Here is a 21,173-nt window from a genome sequence, read left to right as displayed (position 1 = left end):
AGGTGAGCTGTTTTTAACTCGATGCGGTGCGGACGCGCCTGGAAAAAACGAGCGCGTCGTACCGTCGCTTCCATTATGAGCGCGAGTACCGCATGCCTACATTGGAAATAACAAGCTTGAGCGCGCAAAAGACGCGATATGTGACCGGCCCCTTACTATGCACTGTTGTAGCTACAAAATTAATAGCACATTTGTGCTCGCGCACATGTGCTGATACTCAAGAATTGCTTAATGTTCAATGAATATAAAAACGTAAAACATTTTTTTTCATGGCTTAAACTATAAGGACATTCTAACTGTATTTATTAATTCTAACAGGCTTCATTGCGCAGTGAATGCTTTTGGACTCTTAGGACATGTTTTTGTTGGGTTTTTGCAACGTCGGTGACTCAAAATGTCAATGGAATAATAATAATAATAATAATAATAATAATAATACATTTTATTTATATTGCACTTTACACATGAAGAACACATCTCAAAGTGCTACAGGTGCACAGATAAAATAACTGAACATAAAAACAGTCAAAAACAGCATTAAAACAGAATTATATTAAGAAAATGCAATACAAAATAAGTGAGTCTTTAAATTATTTTTAAAAACCTCAATAGATTGTGGCGTCCTTAGGTGGTTGGGGAGGGTATTCCACAGTCGAGGTGCAGCCACCTGGAAGGCCCTATCTCCCATAGTGCGGAGTTTAGACTTGGGGACCTGGAGTTGGTGGCTATCAGAGGAACGGAGATGTCGGGTTGGGTTTTGCCTATTGATGAGGTCTTGGAGGTACACTGGTGCGCTACCGTAGACACACTGATAGGTCAGGAGACATATCTTGTACTCAATCCTGAACCTCAATCCTCAATCCTGGGTGTGATGTGCTCAGATTTACGCACCCTCATCAGAACCCTGGCAGCACAGTTCTGAATGTACTGCAGTCTCTGCAGTCTCTGCAGGCTCCTGCCAGGGATCCCGATGAGGAGTGCATTGCAGTAGTCGAGCCTGGAGGAGACAAAGGCATGAACCAGCTTCTCTGAATCAGAAAAGGAGAGGGAGGGGCGGAGTTTGGAGATATTCTGGAGATGAAAGAATGCAGTCTTACAGATATGTTGGATGTGGGTGTTAAATGATAGGTGGGGGTCAAACCGAACCCCCAGGTTTGTTATAGAGGATGTGAGAGAAATGTCATGGCCAGCAAATGAGTAAATGGTCAGGGTGGAGGATCGGAGTTGGTGTGGGGTCCCAATGAGGAGACCTTCAGTTTTGGAGCTGTTTAGTTGAAGGAAGTTGTCAGTCATCCATGACTTTGTCTCCTCCAGGCAAGCAGTTAGAGTGGGGAGTGATGATGTAGGGGATGTGGGGTCCAACCTGACATAGAGCTGAGTATCATCAGCATAGCAGTGGAAGGCAACTCCATGCTTGCTTATGATGTGGCCCAGGGGAAGCATATAAATGGAGAAAAGGGTGGGGCCGAGGACCGAACCCTGAGGCACTCCACATGTGACTGTGTGGGGCCTCGACCTGGCTCCCCCCAGGGCCACATACTCAACTCTATCAGTCAGGTAGGACTGAAACCACTGAAATGCTATGTGTGAAATGCCAATGAAGTGTTGCAGACGGTGGAGGAGGATGGCGTGGTCAACAGTGTCGAAGGTGGCTGAGAGGTCCAAGAGCAGGAGAAGGGATGGAGAGCCCTGGTCAGCGGCCACAAGCAGATCGTTTGTGACCCTGACCAGGGCTGTCTCTGTACTATGGGCGGAGCGGAAACCAGACTGGAATTCTTCATAGAGACTGTGTGAGTGAAGGTGATTGTGGATTTGGGTGGCAATTACTTTTTCAATGACTTTGGAGAGAAATGGGAGGTTAGAAATAGGCCGGTAATTTGATAAAACATCAGGATCGAGGGAGGGTTTCTTAAGCCGAGGGTTGATAAGTGCAGTTTTCAGAGAGATTGGAAAATGGCCAGATTGCAGGGAAGAGTTTATAATGGTGGTGATGAGAGGGCTTAGGAAAGTCATATTTGATTTGATCAGAGCAGTGGGAAAGGGGTCCAGTGAGCACGTTAAGGGTCTCATACTGTGTATGAGAGTCTCAACCTGTCTGTGTGTGGGGAGAATGAAATGAGAGAATGTTGGTGCTGAGGTTGAGGGGATGGATGGAATGACATTGCTGGGTGTTAGGTTAGAACGGATGGTAGTTATTTTTGTGGTGAAAGAATCAAGGAATTTATTGCACTGATCATCTGTACTGTTATTTTGCCTCAGGGTTGGTGGACTGAGAAGATGATTTATTGTTTTAAAGAGCTGTTTTGAATTTCCTGGGTTATTGTTAATGATGTTGGAATAGTATTGTGATCGTGCCTGACTGAGTAATTTGGAATATGATCTTTGGTGCTCTCTATAAGCAGTTTTATGGACAGTCAGCCCTGAGGCAACATAGCGCCTCTCAAGGACCCTCCCAGCCGCCTTCTGTCTACGAAGCACACCAGTGTACCATGGGGCAGAGCGTGTAAAGTTTACAGTTCGTGTCTTGAGGAGCGCATGGGCATCAAGTATCTCTTGCAGTCCGGTATTGTACTGATCAACAAGTGCATCAGGAGAAGAGTGATGGGCGGATATGGCCAGATTTTGTAGGTCGTAAGACAGGTGTTCAGGGTTAATTTCTTTTGTTTTGCGAAAGCAGATTTTTATGTTTACGCTTATTGAGTGAGGTCAGGAATGAAAAGTCTAATGATATGGTATTATGATCAGATATGCCTAAATCATGTACATGACCATTGTTAACAGGAAAATTTGTTATAATGAGGTCCAGTATGTGCCCTTTTGTATGGGTAGGGACTGTCACGAGTTGTCTGAGATTGATTGTATCAAGAAGTTGTAATAATTCTGTAGTATAATGACTAGTGGGAGAATTAACATGGATATTAAAGTCTCCAAGAATTGCCACATTGTTTGATGTGGTGCACACTGACATGAGTAGCTCAGTTAATACTGAAATGAAACGTGGGGGTGGTTTAGGTGGCCGGTATATGATGATGGTTGTAAGTGTGATGGGTTTTTCGCATGTAAAAGCCAAGCTTTCAAATGATAATAACTTTGGCAATGTCACAGAGGAAAGGTGCAAATCAGAGCGATGAATAGCCGCCAAACCCCTCCACGTCCAGTACCCCTGGCTTTTTCCAGATATGTATAGCCAGAAGGACATGCTTCATTAAGTGCAGAATACACTTCTGATTTGTGCCAGGTCTCAGTGAGGCACACAAAATCAATCTTCTGATCAAAAATATAGTTGTGGATAAAGGATGACTTATTGGTAAGTGATTGGCAGTTTAACAGTTCCATTTTAATCACTGAAGATGGAGTCCACTTTACCAGAGAGCGCAGCACAGTATGGTCCACTCCGCGTTTCCCCGGGCGTGCAGTGAGTGGTTCCTCCAGCAGGGGGCCTGAGTGTGGCCGGTTATCATTTTTTTTTTAGACCTGAACCATGAGAGCTCTGATGACGCATCCGATGACGTCGTTGGCACGCGCCGCCAGCAGTCCACAGGCTTGGAATTGAGCCCTCGGGGATGCTCTGGCGGTAAACAAAACGCCGCCGTGACCCTCTATGGACGTAGCGGGGTCGGCGAAGAATGCCCAATTGCTTGAGAGCAAAGATGTTTGATGGGGCGAAGCAAGTGTTAAGTTCCAAGAGTTGGTTCGGCAGGTACCGGAGCATGGTGGATGGAAGAGGCGCTGTAATGCTACAGTTAGCAGTAATCCATGGATCCGGCAAACGTGGATGAATGATGACTATGCACACCAGGACAAGCGGCAGTGCCCGCAGCAACCCAGGGGACAAGCGTGGCACGCGTTGGAGGTGAGGGGAGCCCACGCGGACTACAGAAGACCTGGTTTAAGGACAGCATCTGGTAGCAGCAGCCGGTTAGCCTAGCCACGGACCAATGCAGCTCACTGGGCGAGAAAGCCCCAGCCAGCTACTACACTGTGAACCGTCCAAGGGTCCACACCCTTCCAACATCCAAACAAAGCTCAATATCTGCCACCAGCAGAGCAGACACACAGAACAGTCACAGCAGTCCAGCAGGCTGAGAAGCGGCGAACACACGACACCAGCGTCCTCTCCAGCCAGATCTGGCAGTGGTTAATCTATCCTCCGGAGCTCCGGAGCTTGTACCCTGTGAAATATGAAACTAAAACCTCCAGTAGGTGGTGACAAGTCACGATAATAATAATATCAACAATGGAAGCAATAAAAAACAACAAAAGAGCAATGATATACAAGTGCTATAAGAAGTCTCAGTTAGCTTACACGTAACAAAGGCTTTTAAATAATATAATAAAGAAAAAAGAAAACAGATAGAATAGAAAAAGAATAGAGCATGCTATTAGAGGTCTTTTTTGCCTTTGTTAATTGTATAATAAAAGAAAACTTAATATTATTCTTTTTTTTTTTAAGAATAGTGAGTCTTAAAGTTAGAGGGTCAAATAAATTCGGAAGAGATGTGTTTTAAGCTGATTCTTGAAGATGGATAAGGATTGAGTACAGACAATCCAGTAAAGATTTACCCAAACGAAGGTCTGAGACTACAGAATATCCTCAATGCAGAAAGCACTCTCTTTCACTCACACACACACACACACACACACACACACACACACACACACACACAGTATCAATTTTAGTGATGTGGTGGAGAACAAATAGTTTATCATATGTTTTAAACATTATATATTTATTAGCCTTCTTATTTATGTTATATATATATATATATATATATATATATATACTACTTATATAATATATGACAATACAGATGTTTAGATTATAATTCAGGGTTATTTTTTATTATTTTTACAAAAGATTTTAGTAATGAAAGTAAAAAAATACACTGTACACCTTTCTGAATATTTAAATATAATATCTAAATATTCTTTTGGATGCACTATAGAAGTCACTTTAATTGTAATATTCGGTCTCTACATGAAGAGAGAGTCAGTGGTCCACTGCGTGAGGAAAGTGAGTCGTTCGCTGAGGAAAGTGAGTCGCCAGCTGAGGAAAGTGAGGTGAGTGTGTATACTGATGCACCGCCGGACTATTAGTGGTAAACTCAGTGGCTACTGGCAATTGTATGTTGAATTCCAGCGACAAGTCGGAAACCTTATTTTAGAACCGGACCGTGCGCCATCCTAGGCGGGACCGCCTTGTGGCCAGAAATCTATCCTGTGCGCTTTTGTCACTGGCGGAGCAGTCGGTCAATCCCCCTTTCCAGTAAATACGACTTGTGATTGGACTGTAAGTCAGCAGACAGCAAAGCATTGGCCAAGAGCAGAAGGCCCTCCCTCCAGACTTTTATTTTTTTAGTTGCGAGGTTGCGAAGCTTAATTTTCGCTCAGTCTGAGTTTTAGAGTTTCAGAGCTGAGCTGCGTGACAACCATAGACTGTATAAAAACATGGACGTAGTGTCCGTGACGTCACCCGTAGACCCCTGAAGAGAGTTTTTGAAGCCTAAAGTGTGTAGAGCGGGCTGTCGCCATCTTGGCAGCGCGTCACCGCGCGACTCTCCCGGACAATCAAACATGGGCAAAAAGGCGGGAGCTAGTTGCTGTAGCCACACCCACCTAGCACGACGGCAGTGTCAGCAGCGGCAATCCACCTGTCACTCAAGTGGCTACGCCCTTAATTATGCAGAACTTTAAGTCTTAATATAATTTAAACGGATGAGTTATAAAAAAATTCACCCCCCTCACAGTTGTCATGAAGGGCAAAATTAGCTATTTAGACCAAAATCATTTTTTGAACCAGGCTGTAAACATGTTTTTTCCTGCTGTAAAGTTGGGCTTTTTAACATGGGGAGTCTATGGGACTGACTCCCTTTTGCAGCCAGCCTCAAGCGGCCAGTCGATGAATTGCAGTTTTAGTCACTTCCTTATTGGCCTCACGAGAGAGAGCAGGAGGTTGGCGCTCGGTGACGCTGCCACAAATCACGTGAGTCGCAAGCTCGCAACTGAGTGGGCGTATCTCCGTAAAGTGGGTGTTGTAAACTCAGCTCTGAAAGAATTGTCTGCAATAGGAGTGCAAATGTAATATAATGTAATAAGTTTCGCCCTTTCGAACCTCAGTTTTCAGAGTTTTTAAAACTTTTTTTCACCTATTCGCACACCAGTTTTCAGATCACTATTTACAAGGTTTCAAATCTTGAAAACAAACTATACACTGGGAGAACAGTGACAAATTCGAAACTCTGAAAAAATGATTGCACAACACCATTAAAAAGAGTGTTGTACTTCTGAAGAAGGAAAACTCAAAAACAAAATTATGTTTGAAGAGATTTAATTTTTTTTTACCACTTTGCAAGCCTGGAAAGCTCTGTTTTCAGAGTTTCAAAACTTTTTTTCACACATTCGCACACCAGTTTTCAGATCACCATTTACAAGGTTTAAAACCTGGAAAACAATCTAATACAGTGGGAGAACACTGACAAATTTGAAACTCTGAAAAATTCTTTGCGCAACATCGTAAAAAAATGTTGCAATTCTGAAGAAGGAAATCTCAAAAACAACATAATGTTTGCAGAGATATTTTTATTTTTTTTACATTTTGCAAGCTTGCAAATCTTATTTTTCGATCTTGCAAAACTTTTTTTTGTAAGATTTTGAGTTTTCGAAAACTTAGTTTCAACTTTTCAGACCTTTATTTTCAGTTTTGAATCATGGCAGGATTTAAATCCCATAAAAAAGCATCGGAGAACCTTTAGAACACCAGACACACATGATCCATCTACAGTATACTGCTACTAGTGTAATCCACAGAGCTGTCTACAGTAGAAGCGTGTTGCCTTCAGTTGATGTGGACAGCCTGCTACTTTTTTTTTGGAGCTGCTTTAGACAGTTTATTTTCTCCGTCAATCTGAAATACAATGATATTACATCTCATGCAAATATCATGATTTTTATGTTTAATGAAAATTCGTTTTTTTTTAAACTGAATTTCATTCTTTATAAACAGTTTACACTGCCAGTCAAAATTATGATTTTTAAAATGTTTTTGAAAAAAGTATCTTATGCTCATCTTATGCCATTATTTCATCAAAATACATTGTGAAGATATTGTGAAATATTATTACTATTTAAAATCGCATTTTATATTGTAATATATTGTCAAATGTAATTTATTCTTGTGATGCAAAGCTTAATTTTCAGCATCATTACGCCAGCCTTTAGCATCACATGCTCCTTTAGAAATCAGAAACATCAAGTTCAGTCTGTAAAGTGGAAGTTTATTATTAGGTAATTGCAACATCAGAGCTGCTATAATATGCAAATAAAGACACATTATGTGTAATAATGTTGCAATTTTAAGACACAAATTCTGAGAAACAGAGTCGCGATTATGAGAAATAATGTGGCAATTCTAAGATATGAAATTGCAATGACCTTTTTAACTTTAATGAGGCAGAAACTAGCTTAAAATCTTGTGATGTTTTAAATTCTATCATTTTTGTGGTAACACTTTAGAATAGGTAACATTTGTTAACTATTAACTACGACATTTCTCTCAAAAAATGTTTAATTTGCTGCTTATTAATAGTTATTAAGGTAGTTGTTAGGTTTAGGTATTGAGTAAGATTAGGGATGTAAAATAAGGTCAAGTAGAATAAGGCATTAATATGTTCTTAATTAGCACTAATACATGGCTAATAATCTAGTAATATGCATGCCAATAAGCAACTAATAGGTGTTACCTATTCTAAGTGTTACCATTTTTGCTACTAATCAAATGCACAGTAGAAAATCATCTACGTACTTGTGCTCTAAAAAAAGCAAGAAACCAAATACACTATTCTGAAGAATGCTCACCAATGAGGTACATGCCAATCCAGTCGCCCGCATCCACTTCCTTCTTGATGTCCCAGCTGAGGGTGATGTCCTGCGTCTGGCCGATGGTGTAGCTGGAGGTGCTGACGGTGAGGGTGGAGCGGCAGTGAGAGGTCACGAGGTCGGTGTCACTGGTGGAGCGCAGCACGAACACCGCCAGCTCCTCAGGTACACCATTCTGGAAGTCCACATTGGGAAACTGCTCAGGGTTGAAACTGTGCCGAATCGGGTCCTTACATCGCCGCCTGTCCTGAGATGCACGAGATGGAGAGGCCATAGCTGCAAGCCCCAGAAACCTGTTCTGATACAAGTTCTGAGGGGAAAAAACAAAAGGGAAGAGTAAAACATGATGAATCCTCCTATTACTATGAGCAAATGTTTTTTAAAGCATATGGTGTGCAAATCCAACCATGCAAGACATCAAAAGAACAATCATGTCCTGGGGGGTTCAGATGCAGCGGTAAATGCAGACTTTTCATGGTCAGATCAGAAAAAGACAAAATTGCTGGGAGTGAGGCAGGTCAGGACAAGTTTGAGGAGAGAAAGCAATACCTGAGATGCTAAATGTTATCTACAGGAGACTGAGGGGGTTGTTTTATAATGCAAGAAGTGACATCTACTTCAACTGTGTATTGAACTTCTAGTTTTCTATTTTAAGATGTAAAAATTGGATGCATGCTGAATAAGAATGATTTGAACACAAGAAAATAGCAATGTGTAGAATTAATTTAGGTTGCATGAGTGTCATTATCATTAATCAAACAAAAAAAATGAAATGAATCTAAATTCAATGAAAACACTTTTGTTAACTGAACTAAAAATAAAATAAAACGATATAATCGGAAGCTAAACTGAAACAAATCATTTTATTACTCCAGAACTTACTAAAAAAAGAAATTTTAAATAGTGACTAATTAATTTTAATATACCGAATATAATGTAAGTTGTTAAATTTCATAACCCATAACATGAAAATGGCACTGGACAACACTAATAACAAAACTAGATGGCCCTAAGATCTAAGCTGTCACTAATTAAAGGCGTCATATGATGTGATTTCAATTTTTCCTTTCTCTTTGGAGTGTAACAAGCTCTTGCTGCATGAAGAATTTTGTAAAGTTGCAAAGACTAAAGTCTCAAATCCAAAGAGATCTTCTTTATCAAAGTTAAGACTCATTTAAAGGGTCATGAAACCCCAGACTACTTATTCTAAGATTATAGCAGAGGTGTTTGTGTTGTACATCATAGAAGACAATGTTAGCATCCGCTAATTTTAACTGTTTTAATTTTAGCTTTTTTGCTCTATTTTCATCTTCCGGATTTAAAATCTACATTGTGTTGACGTCACGATTTGTGACGTGGCAATGGACTATAGTACATTGATGAGCGTCGGTGTCTATTCAAATATTCATGAGATTGCATGTTCTTATCCTATGAGAAGATGCTTCGCTTAATTATTCACAACAACATGTGTTGTTGATTTGCTATGAAAGACGCATCAGACTGTGAAATGACATCGCACACATTAACAGAAAAACATTCATGGAATGGCAGAAGAGTGTTTTTTCTTTGTAATAAGAGTTCGGCACAAACGCGATTCATTCACTTGGTGAGTGTAACCGTTTTTATAGCTCTGTGACACAACCTGTCAAAAGGCTTATATAAACGCCACAGAATAATATATATGTCTCATTTTTGAGTCGCTTTGAATAAAAGCGTCTGCTAAATGACTGAATGTAAATGTAATATGTTTTTGATGCAGGGTGCAAATGGCTGTGCATTTATTTGTGTTTTTTAACTCGATGGTAGCGAAATGAAACTGTCTGAACCATAGACTGTATAAAAACAGGTCTGAACGCAAAGCTGTGTGTGCTGTCTGTCTCCCCTCTTTCTTCCCCCTCCCCCGGTCCGCTGCACACCACGCCCACTTTTTTTAGCATTTTTTAAAACTGTGGTGAGAACTAACCAGTGCAGAAATGGGGGGTTTCATGACCCTTTAAACACACCCCAATATATCTATGTCACTATGTGGAAATATTTGTGTAAAGTCGACCAAATGTGTTCTCAAAGAAAGAATGTGGTTTCAGTAACCGCAGTTACTGTTGAAGCAGTCATGTCAGGGAGATGCTGTGTGGATCTAAGTGAAAGCAAAAGCACTTTATTTGGCATTTTGAAAGTAGATGCATTTAGGAATCTTTAAGATTACTTACAACAGAAAAGCAAACGTTCGTTTTATTGACGAACGTTTGGTGAACCTAGGAGAGGAGGTTATTCTGATTTCTACGACAATCTGGCGCTTCTGAATCAGCTACTGTAAATATGTTTTGTTATTCGTTTAAGTATTTGCTATTGAATGTTCAAATGCGGAGTTTTGCCAATAGTATCTGCGCGTTGCATCTGTGTGTGTGTGTGTGTGTGTGTGTGTGTGTGCGCATGTGTCACATAGTGGAGTAAGAGGTCTTAACTGTCTGTGGCTTGTGTTCTGCAAACACATATGAGCTTCAGCGCTGTGTCTGTCACACGACTCTGTTCCCCTTTCAAGCTTGAACTGGTGGTCTTTACATTTATTTTGAAAGATGAAGCTGGTGATTATGGAAAGGGCCATTACATTTCCAACGAGTTCTAGGGATGATCTAGCCAACAACAATGCACTGGATCAGCTGGCTAATCAGAGAAGACTGCTCTTGTTCTTGTTTTTTTGCAAGGAGTCTCAAGAAACAGGAGCAGGTCAAGAAACATTTGTCTTTTTTTTAATTTTTATTATTTGATCAATTGAAAGTTCAAAAGAACAACATTCATTTGAAATAGAAGTCAAATAATAATTAAAAAATGATTTACAGACAATAGTTGTCATTGACTTCCTCTATTGGTCTCTGCTCACACTAACATGTATTTTCTAAAGACTGCATGTCACTACTCTGAAAGAGAAAGAGGCAGTCGAGCAGCAAAAAGCAGACGTGGTGAGATGCTCGCAGATGCATATGCAGAGTTAACCACAGGCCAAGGCATACGCGTCTCTGTGGGATGCCAAATCTATGTAGAAATCAAACTGGGTCTTGTGGTTTTCAGTGCAGTCAAGCCACGCGTGGCAGAGGTGGAAAGAGTACAAAAATATTCTACTCAAGTAAAAGTACCATTACATTAATGAAATTTTACTTAAGTACAAGTAAAAGTACCAGTCTAAAAAATCCACTCAAGTAAAAGTAAAAAGTAGCTCATTTAAAATTTACTCAGAGTAAAAATTACTTAGTTACATTTTAACAGTGGGAGGGAGTCAAAAATGGGACAGACCAAGGGTGTCAAACTCAGTTCCTGGAGGGCCACAGTCCTGCACAGTTTAGATATAACCCTAATTAAACACACCTGATCCAGCTAATCTAATCATTTAGGTTTATTTGAAAACTACATGATATATGTGCTGGAGCAGGGTTAGAACTAAACTCTGCAGGGCTACGGCCCTCCAGGAACTGAGTCTGACACCCCTGGGATAGGTCTATTAATCTCAAACTAGTTGTTTTTAATTAAAGGAATCAGTTATTTAGAATAATAAAACATTTGGGCTGTTACCAGGCAAATCAGTGTCAACAAACTCATCTTTTAATGCAGAGGAAATGCAGAAGATTCATTGGAAGTGGCATTTAGATGTATTAAACTGTTTAGTGCAGGACAAGTATGCATTTAACCTGCAGTTACAAATGCATGAATAATGTTTTGATATGCCAGACATAAAATGTTGAATACTCATTTGAAATTATAAAAACTTAATTATAAAAAAAAAAAAAATCAAAAGATACTTTAAATGTGAAATTAAAATGGCCAGTATGTGTCAGCAAGTCACTGTTAATAAGTGAGTCATTGCGATTGAACCGAATCATTTAAACAGTTGATTCATTCAGAAACGAAACACTGTCATGTTGCTCAGAGATGCAAAATTTTGCTTTGGTGGCTGTGTTTGGAATTATTTTCTGTTGTAGAAATAGAGCAAAAACAATGGCAATATGGTGTCTAAAACGCAAGTCTCTTAGTTTACTGTCCTGTTGTAAAAAAAAAAAAAAAAAAAAAAATTTGTATATATATATATATATATCAGTGGCGGCTGCTGGTCTTTCAAAGAGGGGAAGCTCATTTTCGGCCTACATTATAACCCTCTGATGGTCTTCATTTGTAGTGACACTCGGGGTCTTTTTGACCCCAGACAATAACATTTCATTTTGTAATAGTAAAATATTTAAATTTTTTACAAATATAATTTTACTCTGTTCATTTATGTTTTTACTAAACTTTGTACAGTTTTTGGAGGATTTAAATCTTTTACATTTCTATAAATAAATAAATATTTATTTAAATAGGCTTTTTTTTTTTACAAAAAAAGAAAAAAGCATTTCAGGTAAAATTCACTTCATAAAAGACCCAGATTTCTAACTTTCATACATGGGGATACCATGGATAATTTTATAAGGTTTAATGTAAGATTTTTGCCCATTTTTGGGGAAATTCAGTTTAAAAATTGTAATAAATCACTTTAACCACTAGATGGCCATAGTGTGTGTGTGTGTGCGCGCGCACATTTTCAATCTGTCTTAGTTACCAATTTAATTTTGTGGTGGTTCTGCATTTTACAAATATCAAGAAATATTGCCGCAGTTTGTCTTTCGAATACACTTGAGAAATCCGCGATCATGGGACTGAGCGTGAAACAGCCTTGCCGACTTCTTATGGTGCAGACCGCTGTCAGTCAAAAGGAGATCGACAGATCCTCCAATCATCACGCGGAAGCCCAGTCCTCATTCACCTCCAGAGACGCTGAGCGTCCGTGGGCGGGACATAATCGCAGCATTTATCCAATGACCGTCTAGCTTCGGAGCACTGAAAAAAACTGTTCAAAGCAGCCCCATCGAAGTCAATGGACGCTCGGCTTCAACAGGGAAATGCACTGTGACGCTACGGGAATGTATGAGAAGAAAATCGAGTCAGCCGACATGTAGCTGATTAACACAATACATAATACACAATAGTACATATTTGACCGTTGGGTTTTTTTTACATTAGAGGGGAAGCTGAGCTTCCCTTGCAGTCTTAAAGAAATCCCCACTGATCTATATATATATATATATATATATATATATATATATATATATATATATATATATATATATATATATATATATATATATATATATATGTGTGTGTGTGTGTGTGTGTGTGTGTGTGTGTGTGTGTGTGATTATGATTTTTAGAGGAAAAGACAGCATTCTTTGTGTGATTTTGATTCTAAATGATTTTGATTGATTTCATTCTAAATGCATTTCAACAGACTGAATCACACAGTGAAAGAACACTCTAAATGCGCGCGTACATCATTAAAACAACAATTATGATATTATCGCAGACAATATATATCGCACACTCCGCACCAGTCTTTTTGGCTAATTTGTGCAAAACCTCTTGCTAAAATGTCAAAGCATCATTTTAACCACCAATGCAATGACGCAATTATTTAGCTCACCTCTATATGCTTACGTGGGGTTGATGTCTTGTCGAGATTTTATAAACTGCTAGTTTGGTCTCCCTAGGCAAGCACAGCATACACAGCATAATAGAGCATACATATGGCCAGGGGTTCACTTCATTTCCTTCGAGTTAAACTTCAGAATATGACGGGGTTTCGTTTTCAGCGGTGTCTGCACCACTAACGCCTGTTTTGTCCGTCTGCATCTTTCTTGTGATTTTTGCGCCAGTTTGCCATACCTTCCAGGGAGCGATTTTTTTTTTTACTCAGTAATTAATGTGTTTTAAAATGTAGCGAAGTACAATACTTCAAACAAAATATACTTAAGTAAAAGTAAAATTACAGATTAAAAAAAATACTTAAAAAAGTAGAAGTACACAAAAAAGCTACTCAATTACAGTAACGCGAGTAAATGTAATTCGTTACTTTCCACCTCTGACGCGTGGTGTATATGACTTTCAATATTATAGAAAAATATCCTCTTCCAAGCTTTATAATGGCAGTGAAGATAATGGCAGAGATTGTGAAGAAGTAATGTGTTTTTTGACAGCCAATAACGATGCTGATATCTTGGAAAGTAGGGGGGGCGATAGACAATATAAAGCCAATATAATTTTTTTATTATTATTATTATTAATATTTAAGAAATTTTAAACCAGGGTAACCCTCATTTCACATACAGCACACAGTGAAAATGACATGAATATGACAGTGTGCAAATGCATAAAGTGCAGCATAATTTGAAATAACAAGTTTAAAGTTTAAAGCATTCAAGTCAGACGGCCTGACCATCACGCAGAGAACACGTGACCATGCTGGATACACGTGCACACTTCACAATATCTCACGGCTGGATTCGACTAAGTTTGCAAGGTTAGTGAAATTATATGTTCATTAGTCATACAAAGATTTGTTTAAATTATATGAATGCATATTTTCTTAATGCTGACGGCAAACAAGAAAATATTACAATGTTTGCCTTTCTATTACAAATAGGCCTAATATAAAAGTTGTTATAATACTTTCTGTATACATTAATTCCTTTGTTTAACCATTCTCTCTGATTATTAGACAGACTTTTATGCATTATATGCATTAGACAGAACTGTTAACAACGACGACGAACAAGAGAGAAAGTGTGATTACTGTGTGCGCTCAGGTGCTGCCGCTCTCAGCGCCGTCAAAATAAAAGTCTGGCGGGCAATCTCAAACACATCGGCCAAACAGAAAACTTATCGACCGATGCCCATATTTGAAAAATGCCAAATATCGGCTGATATATCGGCCTTGAAGCTATATCGGTCGACTGCTATTATAAAGCGAAGTGATGCATTTGTATAAGAAAAATACCCATATTTAAAACTGTAATCTCTAGCTTCCACTAACTGTTGTACACACGTTCATGAGAGAGTGGTGTTCCAGCGGATGACGTAGGACATAGGTGTTAGAATTTAAAATAGTTAAAATATCTGAATTGTGATTTAAAATCATGCCAGCTTCCATGGAAAATGGATGAAAAATGACAAAAGATATAAAGTTTAAAATAAAATCTATCTTTGGCAAAAAAAAATTACGTGTGGTGAGTTTATACTGTATACCCGAGTAATTCAATAACTATATAAATGTAACATAATATGTGCTGTGTCAGGTTTCTTGGGTCTTTTAATGACTTTCCACAAAAAAATATGCCACTAAAACAAAAATATCAAGAACAAAATCAACAAGAGCAAAAGTGCAGATGGCATCTTTTAATGTTACACAATGACCTGCAATGTTTGTTGCACAATAGGATAAGCAACCAAATCAGTTATTAATCTTACAACCCTGGTGTGAAGTTGCCGAATCAATCTGAATCATAGCATCACTACCTCCTCCTCACTATCCCAGTTTGCATGAAGCCTCCAGTGAAACAAAACTCACACAACATGGACTTGAAGCCCTTGTAAAACCAAAAAAGATGTACTGTAGACAAGACGAAACCCACACGAAGGACATGCAGCAAATCCAATATTACACACAATCATCAGCAGCTTCTGCTTCCTCGGTTCAACTGGGCAATATGGCAAACCTGTAGGACAGATAATGCTGAAAAGAGGCTGAAGTTCAGACCAGGAAACTGAATGAGTGAAAAACGAGACTTCAGGCTGCACCAAAGCAATACATTTCAGTAAAATATAACCTATGTGTTCCAATACACTGAGCTTGTCCAGGTGCCACAAACTCAAATCTGGCATTTCCTCTTTCTGTTCCTGTGTTATCAATATGGTTTCTTGACCTCTATTTACTCTTTACTGACAAATAAAATCCCTGGGGGGCAAAATAAACATCTGTCTGCTGTTATGGAAGATTTGAATAGCAAAATTGACAGTACGGCATAACTACTATTCAAAAGTTTGTGGTCAGCAAGTTATTTTTAAAGAAGCAAATACATTACAACTCATAACATTGATCAAAAGTGATAGAAAAGTAATTTATAATGTTACAAAAGATGTTAATAGTTTTAAATAAATGCTGTTCTTTTTAACTTAGTCATCAAAAAAATTATCAGATTCTATAGTTAATAAGAAATACTTCTTAAGCATCAAATCAGCATATTAGTATGATTTCTGAAGGATCATGTGATGTTGAAGACTGGAGCAATGATGCTGAAAATTCAGCTTTGCATCACAGTAATGAATTATACTTGAAATCATTTATTTTAGAATGTAATAATATTTTACAAGATTTCACTGTATTTTTGATCAAATAAATGCCGCCTTGGTGAACATAAAAGACTTTATCTAGCGACCCCCAAACTTTTGAACACTAATGTCAATTTTAAAACTCCAGTGCCATGAAAAAAAGCCTAAAAGCCTAAAGTGACCATAAATTGTCCCTAAGGAAATGTAAAAAATGAAGTTGCAAATAAAACAGATTATTGAAGTTTTAAAATCAATTACTATTTCAGTTTTTGTACAAAAAAAAAAAAATCATATTAAATCTAGTGAGTTATGTGCCATTGCTTTCAAATTTTGAGTGAAAACAGCCTTAAAGTTAATTTTTTTCTATTGTACTTCAATATTGGCACTTTAAATGAGATTTAAGATTAATGAGAGGGCAAATAACAATTTTTGAAATGATGTCAATGCTTTACTCCATTCTGTTGACAGAAAATAGTCGGAATGCAAATTCCAACGCTAACTGAATCATTGTGACACGCGGAAACAAAATGAATCTTCCACTGGGCTCATTTGTGTTTACAAGATGAAAGGAAGCTCTTACAATGCACCTTGCAATCACACTGACACAGCTAAATTAATTATAATCATTAAATACCACTGTGTGTGTCTGTGTCTCGCACAGGATGAGATGCATTAGCTCGAGCAGCATCAGGCTCACCGGCCAAAATGAAACCCGAGAATTTTAATGCACTTACATAACGGAGCACGAAGGCCTATGGGAGCAGGATATTTTACTCCAAAATACAGAGATCAAGCCACAAGTTTGTTGGAAAGAAGATCTGAAGTATGTAATCTCCTCTATGACGTAGAACATAGTCTAGCATGGCACAGAACACCACGGCAGTAAACATGCAAACATCTTGCATTTATAACTGCCATGTTAGTATTTTTGAACCTCGCAGTTTGATTACCATGAGAGACCTGGCATTGCTTGTATATGAATATTGCTCGTTTTTTGACAAATTGCTTTTGTTCTCTACTGTACAAAAGAATCTGCTATATGTATACTGTAAATGTAAATGCAGTTTTGCAAATTAGAACAGGATGTTACTTGCACTGACTGCATTGTATACTGTATATATAAAGTGTTTGTTAAATGCATAAATGTAAATGCAGTTATTCAAATCTGCATGCATGCCTAAAAACTTGATTTTAGATTTGATTAATCTTTTAAATACATGAAAAAAAAAGAAAAGGAAAAGAAATAAAGCATTTTTTATAGTTAGTTCATGTTAACTAATGTATTTAACAAATGTTAAATACATTTTTAATAAAGTGTTCCCTTATTTTTAATCTATAAGACATACTAATGGAATATTGTATTATAAAATTACATAATCGTAAAATCAGATATGAGCAGGCGTGCTCTGGGAACACATTTACAGTAAAATAAAAACGTATCTTCCTCTTCTTATATTACATCTTTCCAGTGTGTAATACAACGGATGGTGTGGTAGCTGGGCTCTGCTAGGTCATGATCTGAGCATTGCAGTGCTAAGCTGCACTGCATGAGGTGTTGCATGTTTTGCTCGCTACCCCACTCGCACTTGCTGGTTGGTGAAAGACCCCAAGCATGCAGCATTTGTAGGCCATGGTTGATTGTTACCGCTGGCTAGACACTCAACGGGGATGATTCCTCTGGCTTCCCAAGAGCTTGCCCCCACACAAAAGGCGTTCCATCTATCAACCCAAAGAGTTTCAATAAAGGCTTTCTTGGATGTGCATATGGCTTGTGTGGTATCCATAAAGCTTTTACTGGACCGAAGATGCTTTATTGGCTTTTGGTGGTAGAAGAGCAGATGCCGGTCATCTGTCTCTGCAGTGGTCCGTTCCTCATTGCTGATAGCGGTTCTTCTTATATCTGGAGGTGATATTCCGGCCAAGGCATGTAGGTAGGGTGTGGGTGTAGCTTTTATATAGCCAGTGATTATCCGGCATGTTTCATTTAGAGATTTGTCAAGCAATAAAAACTTATGAAGTCACTTAATAATGTCCATGTCATCATGTGAAGCTCGTTCAACAGAAAGCACTTCTGCCTGGAAAGGAACAAGGCCTTTTTTTTCTTCTGAAGCTTTTCTGTCTATTGATGCTGATTTTATAGCAAATCAATAGACTGGTCTCAGGTGAATCAATACTAATCTGCCTCATCTCTGCTCCTCGCCTGAATGATTCCTGCTCTTAACGACCCCTGACTCCTGAGTAATGAACAAATGTCCCCAACTAAACACAGACAAGCAGCTTATCATCCGTTTGTATGTTATTCGCTTGTTTAAATTAAATTTCATATGGCAACAAGGTTCTGCTGAGTTTCATTTGTTATTTGAAGACAGAAAATTGCTTATTTTCTAATGTAAATATTTTCATCAGATTTTAAAGTGACTATATTAGCATACAGCCATGAACATATACATAATTTAAAATTATTATCAATCTATGACTGTCTGAGCTCGTCTCACCTTAATTTGCATCCACTTAGGATGGAGCTTAGGTGTAGACATTTTAGTACGAGGTGTAATTATGCGTATATTGTCAGTTTTAAGATGCTGTTTGGGTCGTTTGTGATTTATTTAATGAACCTCAGAAAGTTTGACTTTTAATTTTTATTATAAAAAAGTTGTTAATTCTCTGATTAATAATTCTCAAAAGGTCTAATAATAATTTGAAAATAATTTTTTTTACCCATTTTAATTCCAGATTTTAGTGTCCCTGTTACTAAATGAAGCTAATTAAGGACAAGTTGTTGCTATAGTTAATTTGCCATCTATTCGGAAGACCCATATATATAGACCCAAATATATACATAAATATACACGTGTGTGAGTATGAATATGTACACACACACACACACACACACACACACACACATCACACAACATACACGTGTAAAGAATACATATTGTTTATAGCTTTAGGTGTAGTGTTGCTGTATCGAGTTTAGGGTTCAGGAATGAGAATGAGGATGAGGATAAGGATAATCATCTGGGCCAAATACACACCACACAAAGACGCGCGAGGCCGCAACTGATGCTGAACATCATCTGAATAACACTAGGCAAAATGAAACAAAGCAGCATTTAAAACAGCAGTATTTGACAGCGCGCTACACTGCTGAAGCCTGGTGACTGTTACCGTACTGTCATCCTCTGACATCGCAAATCACACCTGGCAAATCATCGCAAATCACACTAGCGGTACATTACACACACACACACACACACACACACAGTGTGTGTCAGTATCACCTGCCGGTGAATCATCACCTTGTCATTCATGTGGCCATTATCCGTCCCATATTTACCCGAAAACAGCCGCCCTTTCTTCACATTTGCCCTGTTTGCTAAGCGACCTCAGGAGATGCTACATCATCTTTCCTGAGTACCAGGAAGCAGTAACCAATGGAAACCATAGACATCATGATGTCTATGATCTAAACGCTCCGTGAGATTGTTTTCTGTGTTTTCTTTTCCTCCAGTTATGACCGGGGCTACGTCATTCAACCCACCCGCGCACGTACGTGCATTATCTGGAATTTGACTGGATGTCTGGATGGCGACTGGCTGCTGATTGGTCGGCCCTCTGGTGACTGGATATGATTGGTTGAATGGATTGTTAGGCTTGACGCTGTTAATAAACAAGTGTTTCTGGGAAACTGTGTTTTCATGACAGAAAATGATTTTTTATGCAGTTAACAACTCGTAAAATCCAAAAAAGTTAGGGTCAATTGCTCTAAAGTGGGATTTCTTTTTGCATTTCAGAATTTTTTGAAATATTGCGATGGTTAGTCAAACTAGTCGCACTCAGTACATTAAAAAAAACAGGATGTGTTCTAATCAAATCAAAAGAGAAAATACAGATAACACATTCATCAGATTAATTATAGACATATTAGTGTTCTTAGTGCAAATCGCCTGAGTAAAAAGCTTTTGGTGGTTGAAACATGGATAACTGAACATCATCAGACAAATAATACAATTTGATGCATTGATGAATTTATTATGAAGATATTAAGCAACTATTATTAAAGGTCTATATTATTATTTAGATAGAAAAGAGTTAAATGCACAGTCAGAATTTCTTGACTGTTCTCTTTTCCTTAACAACAGGCGTAGGTTAGGTCTTTTTGAAGGCAAAATATAAAATCTTGCAATACCTAAACTTAATTCTATATAAACTACAGTATATAACAGCATAGGTCTATTAGTTACTAAACTGGACGGAGACAAGAAGCGCACTGTAACTCACTGACCTGCCTGCGTTAAAAATTCACACGGTTCAGATGGGAGGGAGAACGGCTGACTACACAGTTTATGGGAATAAATTCTGTATTTCCCTCACAATTTTCACAAAAAAACTAACTAAACTGTCTGTCTGGTCTCTTGCTTTGCAAGATCATGCGGCACAATTTTTTTCCTCACTGCTGCACGAGTCAGCGTGAGAATATGGGGTTGTGGCGTGAGAGCGTGAGAATTGGGTCAATTGCGTGAGTCTCACGCTGAATGCGTGAGAGTTGGCAGCCTTGCCTGAACATACCCCTCACACAAAACTTTCTGCTATTTTAAAAACATTTGCGATTTTATAGAACACTTCATTCTTCAAGCCTGTTTCATATGGGGACCAAAAACTGTCCAGACCAAGGTCAAAATGTACTGGTATTACCATACCTGTGGGGACATCTGGTCCTCATAGCACAGGATACCAGGTACACACACACACACACACACACGCACACACAGGAACCACAAAGAGTCTTCAAAGCATACCACAAGAAAATATTCCATGACCTTAAACATCTGCAGTAGCAGCATTTTAATATTGCATAATATATAAAATATACATAATAACCATGATTGTCCCGCATGCCCTACCACACATTTCTGACTGACTAAAGTAATGTCCCACATTAGGCTAATCAAACTGTGCCACTTTTCAAAACCACATTTCCTAAAGTGGGACACTAGGACATTTGATAAAAAAAAAAAAAAAATATATATATATATATATATATATATATATATATATAGAGTTTATGCATACAAAGTTATACTATTTTTGATGGACATTTTATAAGCAAA

The 21,173-nt window shown here is 38.3% G+C and overlaps 1 protein-coding gene across 1 annotated transcript in view; it reads right to left on the bottom strand.

The window, feature by feature from the left end:
- The window catches only part of LOC132155367 (E3 ubiquitin-protein ligase HECW1-like), a 47,519-nt gene extending 28,268 nt beyond the window's left edge, over window positions 1–19,251 (bottom strand). Inside the window, 2 exon segments of the mRNA XM_059564241.1 lie at window positions 7,855–8,185; window positions 19,231–19,251. Of these exon segments, the coding sequence (XP_059420224.1) occupies window positions 7,855–8,185; window positions 19,231–19,251 (352 nt within the window).
- Between the last annotated feature and the right edge of the window lie 1,922 nt (window positions 19,252–21,173).

The sequence above is a fragment of the Carassius carassius genome, chromosome 12, assembly GCF_963082965.1.
Source record: "Carassius carassius chromosome 12, fCarCar2.1, whole genome shotgun sequence".
NCBI lineage: Eukaryota > Metazoa > Chordata > Actinopteri > Cypriniformes > Cyprinidae > Carassius > Carassius carassius.
The sequence above is the reverse complement of the archived record's forward strand: the minus strand, read 5'-3'. Positions and strand labels throughout refer to the sequence as shown.